Here is a 9,249-nt window from a genome sequence, read left to right on the forward strand (position 1 = left end):
AACCTGATTGGTGGAGACATAAGTTCTTAAGAAATCAACCTCCGTGTCCGCATGGGGGAGTTTGACCGATGGCACCGTACTGCGGGGCGGATCTCCGATTGCCGCTGAACCCAGAACTGGGGTAATCACCCGCTCCGGAGGGAAAACTGCTGGCAATAAAGGCGTCGTTTGCCCACGAGGCATTGGCTAGACCGCTAGATATGGGTTGACTGGGCAGTCCGAAAGATGCCGGGATGTTTGCGGCGGCGTCCAGGTTTCGATCCCACGAGAAACCCGAGAGACGGTGATGCGAAGAAGGGTTTGATGAGGGCATCCAAGGAGAGGACATGGGGCTAGGCCCATTGAGGCTGCCCTGCATTTGGGCCTGCTGATTGATCAGATTCTGACGGAGCATGAGTTCGTTGACGATCGCATCCTGAGATGGGTGGTGGTGACTGGGGCTGCTGATGGCTCCAGCCAGCATAGGAGTCAGATACTGCTGTCCCAGGCCGGGAGGGGTTCGTGGCGAGGGAGCGTCTCCAAGTTCCGGTGACAAAGCAGTGTTCCATATGCTTGGAATGCCGGGAAGCGCAGGCCGTGGAGTGTAGGATTGGGAGGATGATGCCCGGGCCAGAGATGCAGACCTGGCCATCGGTGGTGCGAGCCCAGGAGGAGCAGCAGGGGTGTGGCGCGGAAGGAGCTCTTCTTGGAAGATCGATTCTGTGCTGGGGTCGAAGAACTGACTAGACGGGCGTTGACTGCTGCTTCGTGGAAACGTCAGTTGCTCGGGTACGGCCGGGGCGTTCTCGTAGGTGTCCGACTCGACCAATCGCTCTACGCCCTCAACGATGCGATGCATGCTGGCAGATATTGATGCTGAGGCGGATTGCGACCCGCCAAAGACACTCTTGGCGTCGACGTTGTGATTGAGCGCCTGTGTCGCTTGCTGGATATCCTCCCGTTCGATGCTGGCTGAGGAGAGCGTATGGTGGTGGTTCGAGGGGCTAGCGAAAAATTGCGACGGAAGACCTTCTTCCTTATATATGAATGTCTTTTTATCTTCGTCGTCCACCAAGGCGATGGGGATTTTCTAGAATGGATTATGATTAGCAAGGCGGGTCAAGTAAGATGACCAAAAATCATAGGGCCTCCGTACATTGCTCACGACAAGGTCCAGTCCATCAATTACAAATTCGCGAATCCGGTAAAGCATTTCCATGTTGGGATGGTTCCTTTCAACCCCCGGGTCATTCATCCGAGGTTTTTGCTGGCCATTTGAACTCAAGTACCTGCGGGAAGTCGATTCCGTGGTCAGGGGCGCAAAGCCTAGAGTCTCTTCATCCTCCTCCAACAGATAGTCGACCTCGGGAAGATGTACCACGTCGAATGTGGATGCAAGGAGCGTCAGGGTGTTTGCATATATCTTCCAGAATTCAATTATCTGGACTGCAAGAGGCGTGTCCTTTTCCCCCTTGTAGGCCACTAAAAGGCTGCTAACCGTGAGAAGCCAAGAGCTGTAGTTGCGAAGCGCCGGTAGAATACGCCGCGCAACGACAGTGACTTTATCTGGACCGGTTGTCGCGTCCTTATTATCCGGGTCCTCAACCGCGAATCGCTCGACTTCGGCCAGGAGAATCTGAAGCAAAGTAAAAAACGTCTTCACGTTGACCCGCTGGAAGAAGAGGCGCGCATTGGATACGGACTCTTCTGGTGCTTGGATCAATGAACGGCTCTGCTATTCGAAAAGTCAGGAAACTTACCGATCGTGCGTGTCCGGGAGAATTCCTCGGCAGCGATATTTATTAGGCAGAACTTCTGCAAAGTACCTTCGAGTGAGCGCTCTTTGAGATCCACGGCAAGCTGATTGAGAACCTCGCTTTCAAGCTCGTCGTGTTCGGGGAAGTCGACCCCTCTGTAGCATTGCGCATGGAGGTAGACAAACCAGGGGGCCAATGCCCTACCGGGAATGCCAGCATCTTCGGGAGGAATCAACTCTCGTTTGGCCCATGCGTTCATAACCTTTCTAAATTCGATTTCCAAGTTTCCCCTCGCCGAGGGATGCGGTTCCTGGGCCGCCAGCGCTCTATAAAGATGATAAGTGGCCCTGAGGTGATTGCCGTCGGCCAGCGCAATGACCGCCAACTGGTTGTGGGAAGCACCAGAGGATGGATAGATCAATGTCGCTAAGTCGTAATAACCGATGGCTGGGCCCCAGTTACGGTTCTTCTCAACCAGCTCGGTCTCGCGGTAGCGCGAGAGATCACCGAGACGGATAAGGGTTGCATGGCATGACTGAAGGATGCGCCTCCTGAGAGCTTCGGATGGCTGGATTGCAGGCTCCGCTGATAGGTCTGCAGACACGACTTTGCTCAATAGAAGCCCTCGGCGTAAAGTAACGGGAGATGGTGGCATTGCTCACTGTCAAAATTGAATTTCCGCGCAACTTTTTCCAGCTCCAAGATGCCCCCGAAATGGGAGGCCAATTGTTGAATATAGGCTCGATAGAACCGTTGACTCGATTTGATGTACTCGAGATAATGTTTCTCGAGTTTCCGCCTCTCTACCGGCTTCTTCTTCTTCCCATTCTCCTCGCGGAACTAGATCGTATAGCACACGGATTAGAGGCTGACATCCTGTAAGCAAGCCAGGCCATGCGACACTCACGCGGGAAAGCAGTTTTCGGAATCGATTGTTGATCTTGAGGTGCGCATCCCAAAGACGACCTTCAACATCGACGGAGCGGGCGGTTTCGAAATCCTGGAGGATGGCATCCTGACACGCGGAGCGGAACCTGCGACGACGAAGACAGAGACGGAAGAGTCAGATCAATTGCGCGCAACCAAGCGATGGCAGATGGGCAGGAGGAGAGGGGGTGTACTGACTCCGTAAGATAATGGGAGATTTCGGCAAACGTCGGCTCTTTCTCGGCCAGGCTCCGGAGGAGCTCCTTTTCGACTTCGAGCGCAGTTCTGTAGGAGGTGATTTTAGAGACACGGGAACATTTCTCGAGCGGTAAGATACCATCAGCTGGGATGGGGAGTGGAGAGTACTGACTGCCACGTATTCTGGAACGCGGACGCCATGCTCGGGATCAATGGAAGATTACACCCGCGTCACTCCACCGGTTGACTTCGCCCGTCAGATGGCTATGGCTGGCTGAGAGTCTGCGGGCGACGAGAACAGTGAATGAGCCATCAGTCAGTAAAAGGTATTATATACAGAAATGAGCGAGACAGCGAAGAGCGAGAGCGGTCAGGCGTCTCGCGGGCGAAAGTCAATGGATGGATGACCCGCGACGGGAGGCGCGCGAGGAGGGTGGGGGGGAGGAGGAGGAGGAGGAGGAGGAGGAGGATGATGATGAGGAGGATGATGAGGATGAGGGATGGAGGAGGGAGGATGGAGAAGGGAGGAGGATGATGATGGACTCCGAAGCCGAAGCCGAAGCGCGAGACGAACAACGGAGGGGTTCGCGGGCCGCCGCTCGTTGGAGAGAAAATCCCATATCACGGGAACTTTTCGACGCTCGTCCGAAAAATGGATTGGATGGCTCGGGATGGACGCCCGGGCGGTCTGTGGCTGGGGCCGTCTGCCTGATTGGCCGATGGAGCTGTGGCTGGTGGACCGGCTCAGGAACCAAGCCGGAGTCCCGTGACCGTATCGGTATCTGTACTAGATACGTGACAGGACAGGAATATCAACTACAGTAGTATCTTCCTTCCTTACCTTGGACACCTTGAGCAAAGTACTCAAGTATTAATCAATCCATCAAGTATTCCCATCAGCACAGCTGCCCATCCATCGCCTCACATCCCACTGGACACCCAATGGGCGGCATTCTCTAGCATTATTTAGTACCACCACCAGTCCCACTATCACGCTGCAGGCCATCCAACACTGGCCTATCACCGGGACAAGTACACCTCAGCATAGGTACCACCCAAGATGTCCAAACGCTCTCGAAGCACCTCCAGATCCCCCTCCCCCGATCCCTCCCCGGAGGTTTGGTCGTCCAGACCTACATCCCCAGCATCCTCCACCACCCCTTCCCTGGGACGCTCCAAGCTCCATTTTCTCGACACGGCCGCACCGGAGGCCGAAGCCATGCATTGCTCCCTCCCCCCGCATCGGGACATCCTTTCATTTGCCTCCTATGAAGACTACGAGGTCCACTACATGCAGGCGCATGTTAATCGATGCTCTCAGTGCAACAAGAACTTCCCCACCGACCGCTTTTTGACCTTGCACATTGAAGAGAATCACGATGCGCTGGTTGCTACCCGACGGGAGAGAGGCGAGAAGACGGTATGCTTCTATCTCCTGCTTCGGAAAATGTCCGTCCTAGTGGCACAACTCGCTGACGGCTCGTGGGACCCCAGTATGGCTGCTTCATCGAGGGTTGCGAGCGGGTGTGCTCTACACCTCAGAAGCGGCGGATGCATCTCATAGACAAACACATGTTTCCCAAGGTAAGTCAGATACGATTGATGGATGGGCGGGTTCGTTATCGGAGGGAGTTTTGGCCGCTCTAACGGGCTCGTTCCAGACCTATAACTTCTATATTGTAAATGATGGGATCGATAAGCAAACATCTTTGCTCCGAACACCACAGACCCATCGCCGCCGTTTATCGGCCGCTCCTACTTCCCCGCGGGAGGGGCGGTTGCGGAACCGACAGACTTCCGTCTCTCAACCTGACCCTGGGTCAAATACCCTAAGGAGCTTGCCCCCTCGGAAAGATCCAGAAGAAATGGAGATTGCTCAGCTCGAAAGATCCATGTCCGCCCTGCGCTTTGTTCCCACCAGCTTTGTGAGAAGCCAAGGTAAAGGAAGTAAATCCTGATTTGAAGCTTTGCATCCCCACATGGCAATGAACTCAAACTTTGTCAGAGAGAGACCACACCGGTTCGCCAAGTACAGTGTGCTACTAGTGGTACGGCCTGTGGCATTTCCAAGACGATGCAAACGTGTTATGAAACCGCGCGCTTTGCCTACTTTCAAGACAAAACCATCAAAACACAGAGCCTTTTGAATAACTCGGATTGAACATTGATTCGCCGAAAAAGCAGTCCAGGTCCAAAGAGACCAACGGAGGAAGAGAAGAGAATAAGGGGGAAATATCAATGAACTCTGGGGTGGAAGGGTTGGTATTAGCGGCGTTTCACTCTCTCATCACTTTCCAGCATGGGAGATGCTGGATTTCAGGGCACAGGCGCTCATTGGATTGCCTGTCAAGGATGGTAGTGGCATAAAAAGGCCGCACTCTCCCGGGAAAGAAGAGATGAGATAATTTATATACACGGGATACGCCGGATAAAAAGAAGTCATATCCGTGAAGACATGGGTATACAACAGCAGCAACAGCAGCAACAGCAAACAACCCAAAAGTTCAATAAAAGAAAAAAAAAAGCCTGGTGGTTCTTAGCAGACACATTCAGGCATTTGACCAATAGTAGGAAATCAAAGCAGTAATTTCAAGTGCCGTGAGTGTCACATAGAATTTCTCAGTGAGTGGAATGAGGTGAACAGTTTATCACTCAATAGCTAGAAATGAGTCTCCAAAAGGTCAGCATAGGCATCCAAGCTGGAGCCAACCAGATCCACGATTGCCCAGCTTGTATTTCCCTTGAATGTTCTCGCCCAAACGCGCACAATAGCGACGCTCAGCTGCTTCGCTTTGTAGGGATTCGCTATGAAATCTAGGTCGGGTGCACCTGGTGGATCGACGGCCATGTCGGTTTCATCCATCATACTCTTGATCCATAGAAGCAATTTCCTTTCGTGCTCTGATAGCCTTTGCTCAGCCTGGGTTATCGGGATAGCTAGCAACCAACGGCTCAAGAGAAATGCGCACTCCAAGCTGCACAACGAATGCTGTATGCTCCAGAAGAACGAATGGGTCCTCGCCACGAAGTCAATCCCGAGGCGTACCGGGATTGAGAGTGCATGAGCCGAATGAAGGAGGGCCATGATCAGACGAGGGCTTCGTGCTACAGGGGGCGAATCACCCAGAGCCCTTGCAATTTGTATTGGATCTTGAGTGATAAGTCGACGGCAAGGTCCCAAATCCACGTGCAACCTGATATAGGCGAGACCAAGAAGAGCAGTGGACGTGAATGCAATTGGACCCGCCGGATTTTGAGGATCAATGCTAGATTCAGGAGTGCGTTTCCACAACGCTTTCCAGGCACTTAGAGAGTTATCCAAGACGGACAGGTCTTCATGTCGCAAGCTGGTACTGTGCATACTTGGGGCAGAAAGACAGAGCTGGCGCGCGAAGAAAATCTGCTGAATGATGGCATGTATCAGGATATAGTTCCCAAGGGGTGATATCGGCGCTGAAGAATTCGATATGCTGGATTTGAGGAAAAGCTTGGCAAAAGCCTCCTGGAAGGAAACTTCTGAACCATGCCTTGTGCGAACAGCACGTCGCCACTGGGCCGCATTTGTGGCCTTCCAGATATCGTGTGAACATGGCATGTTCAGCTTTAATTCGGCATTGAGAACCAGAGGTGGGATGTTGTACATGATGGAATGAAGATTGAAGAAGCAATAAACAATAAATTTTGTGCGTCTGTTGCCTTCTCTTCGGATCCACTCTTCCCAATTGCCCGGATCAGAGCTGGGGGGTGGTTCTGCGAGACCATGTTCTCTCACGAGCCTCGCCAGCGTGCTCTGAAGTGATAGAATCTCGCGTAATAATTCAGGATGTCTTTCCCAGGAAGCAAAGACCGTAAGCAAAAGAAAGGTTCGAATCACTTCCATGTGAGCATCCGAATCTTCTGGAGCATACCCGGAGGAATCCGTAGAGTACAAAGTGGGATGATGTTGCTGTTGGAATGGGCTACCAGCATGGTTTGAAGTCGCGGATGATCCGCGAGAGTTGTGAAAGCCCGATGCTGGAGACAGAAAGTTCCATGAAGGACAAGGCACTTGCTTACTGTCTCTCCGGTGGAGGCGTTGAAGCAGGATCGACTTAGCCGCATGGAAAAGTTCGATCCCTCGATTATTCTCAAATCGATAGTGAGACCCTGCTGCTGCTAGCGCAAGTGTGAGCTCGGGTGAGCATTTCGCAACAGAGAGCGTGGGGACATGAATGAAGGGGAGATGCTCGTTTAGACCGTTGATGTAGCCGGCAAAAAAACGAGACAGTGCGTGTCTCGACGGTGGAACAAAGTTTTTAGGGAGGACGTAAGCAAACTCATCGAGTTTCGATAAGAAGACCTGGCGGTCCGTATTCGATATATCCCAGGCCGGGCGAGGACCCTCATCAGCGAACCCGAGGCGATCGTCCACATCATGAGGTTCTGGCTGCAGAGACGGTAGGCGTGAACCAAAATTGGAGAACGACGGTGCCTCATCGGCAGCACTTCGTGGGTCACTCAAGAGGTCAGGCCCGAGCCTTCCCATTTCACGGACGGGTGGCTTCGAATCCATTGGGAGCGTGGTCGGGAGCATCGGGTCTTCGACGGTGGAGAAAACGCCTGAATCCCAATCAGAAGAGAGTCCAACGCTCTCCAGAAAGACGGTGAAGTCTTGAACAGGGTCTCCTAAGTCAGCAAGATCCAGGATGGAAGGTTCAACGCCATAGTTATCGGTTATCGCTCTTTCCGGGACATGAGCAAGCGGCTGCGCGGGGGCCACGTTTTGTGAGGACTTGCGGATCGATTCAAGGCTTTCCTGCTCACCCTCAAGGGCCACATGGCTCGCAGCGTGAGAGAGGAGGTTCAGGTCATACCCCCATGAAGGGTTGAAATGGGTCGTTTCCACGATGGGAGGAGGCTGCACCTGGACCTCGGGCGGAGGCGGCGGAACGGGCTGGGTCTGCACTGGGATGGCGTCGGCAAGCTCTAGCATACGGGACTCATGATGGGGGGGATGTATTATAGAAGGGGGTGCCTGGGGGGCATCGTGGCTGCTGTGGGCACGATGTTCTCGATTGGCTGCAGTCTCTGCTGGATGGACTAGCCGCTCGTGTCGTACGAGCAGATCACTATGGAAATTTCCCCCCATATTAGCGCGGGACAGCAGTGATGCCACGCGGGCAGCAGCTTACCTCCTCGCGAACGATTTGGAGCAGATATCACATGAGAAGGGCTTCTCCTTGGTATCTAATCGCGACGGCGTTAATAATACGGCTGAGGTGTGTGGGAAGGGCAGCGGGCGGCCGGGAAGGGCTTCAGGGTTACTCAACGGGTGCGGAGATGGCGCTGGAGATGTTCCAGGCGCGCAAAAGACCGGCTGCAGTATTCGCACGAGAGGGACTTGCGATGGGCGGGCGTGCTTTTCTTCCTCACTTTGCCGGGGGTAACTCTTTCATCCTCCATGGCGAATTGCCTTGGGGGGGAATTGGACCATGTCCTTTCGATGGGATAACAGGCGAGCGGGGAAAGAAAAACTGTGGGGTCGACACATGAGGGGGTTTTGCGAGTCTGGTCACGTGGTGGGAGGGGGGAAAGAGAGGGCCTGACTGCCCACTTCGGAAGTGATTCAACCCTTTCATGAAACTATACGTACTATACGTACTATACGTACGGTACCTTGTACGGGTATTATTACCTGGTACTCCATACATGATTACTTACAATATCTAGTAACTAGTTAACTAGTTAGTAGTGATAGTTAACACCACCAGTCCTCCTGGGCTTGTCCCAATCGGGGTCAACGTTTTTTGCCCCGCGATCAGAACTGGAATGTGTAGGCATGTACGGAGTAGTTATCTACGCCGTAGTAGATAATACCTAGGTACTGGTATGATGTGTTGTGTATGTGACATGGCACGTCGGTCGGGTCTTGACGCAAGGTCAGTCCAACTCATGCATACACTACCACCATCACTACTACTATCTATAATACTGATAAAGAACAACCCGATCCGCTATCCCCACCGGTGCGGAGATGCTGGCTTTGGGCGTCAATATCATACCCATCTCCTCACCACGTCCCGCCCGGAATGGGGAGTCGATTGGGGTCACCGCCTGAGACAGACGGGCTTCCCCCAGAGAATTGAAAGCAGGAGTCCTAGATTGGGGGGGAAAAAACGTATTCTCCTCTCCAATGACTTCTTTGATCGACTCAACGCTTTACTGCCGGGATATATATATACTGGGTACGGACTACCTCTGGCCCCTAGGGACTTGTTTATGCCAGTCGCGTCTAAAATCAGTGACATTCTCTGCATACGCCATACTTTACTAACGGAGGTATGCCAGAACCTGACATAAGTAGGCACTTCCTCCTCGGTAAGCGGTTTGATCTGAACCTGGTCTATGC

At 53.1% G+C, this 9,249-nt stretch overlaps 3 protein-coding genes across 3 annotated transcripts; 1 reads left to right on the top strand and 2 right to left on the bottom strand.

Annotated features, from left to right (window-relative positions):
- Positions 1 to 34: 34 nt before the first annotated feature.
- Positions 35 to 3,062, bottom strand: BO70DRAFT_343761 (uncharacterized protein; the record flags this gene model as incomplete). The annotated part of the gene is made up of 8 exons (XM_025541432.1): positions 35 to 1,069; positions 1,136 to 1,686; positions 1,740 to 1,889; positions 1,941 to 2,330; positions 2,399 to 2,576; positions 2,644 to 2,770; positions 2,862 to 2,948; positions 3,034 to 3,062. The coding sequence occupies 8 exons, from the start codon at positions 3,060 to 3,062 to the stop codon at positions 35 to 37; spliced, it is 2,547 nt and encodes an 848-aa protein (XP_025395830.1).
- A 644-nt stretch (positions 3,063 to 3,706) lies between these two features.
- BO70DRAFT_143024 (C2H2 type zinc finger domain protein) lies at positions 3,707 to 4,984 on the top strand. Its single transcript, XM_025538133.1, has 3 exons — positions 3,707 to 4,281; positions 4,356 to 4,445; positions 4,523 to 4,984. The coding sequence occupies exons 1-3, from the start codon at positions 3,922 to 3,924 to the stop codon at positions 4,817 to 4,819; spliced, it is 747 nt and encodes a 248-aa protein (XP_025395831.1). The 5' UTR covers positions 3,707 to 3,921; the 3' UTR covers positions 4,820 to 4,984.
- Positions 4,985 to 5,520: 536 nt separating this feature from the next.
- On the bottom strand, positions 5,521 to 8,303 carry BO70DRAFT_299359 (fungal specific transcription factor domain-containing protein; the record flags this gene model as incomplete). Its single annotated transcript, XM_025539640.1, has 3 exons — positions 5,521 to 7,969; positions 8,033 to 8,217; positions 8,274 to 8,303. The coding sequence occupies 3 exons, from the start codon at positions 8,301 to 8,303 to the stop codon at positions 5,521 to 5,523; spliced, it is 2,664 nt and encodes an 887-aa protein (XP_025395832.1).
- Between the last annotated feature and the right edge of the window lie 946 nt (positions 8,304 to 9,249).

The sequence above is a fragment of the Aspergillus heteromorphus genome, assembly GCF_003184545.1.
Source record: "Aspergillus heteromorphus CBS 117.55 chromosome Unknown BO70scaffold_31, whole genome shotgun sequence".
Lineage (NCBI taxonomy): Eukaryota > Fungi > Ascomycota > Eurotiomycetes > Eurotiales > Aspergillaceae > Aspergillus > Aspergillus heteromorphus.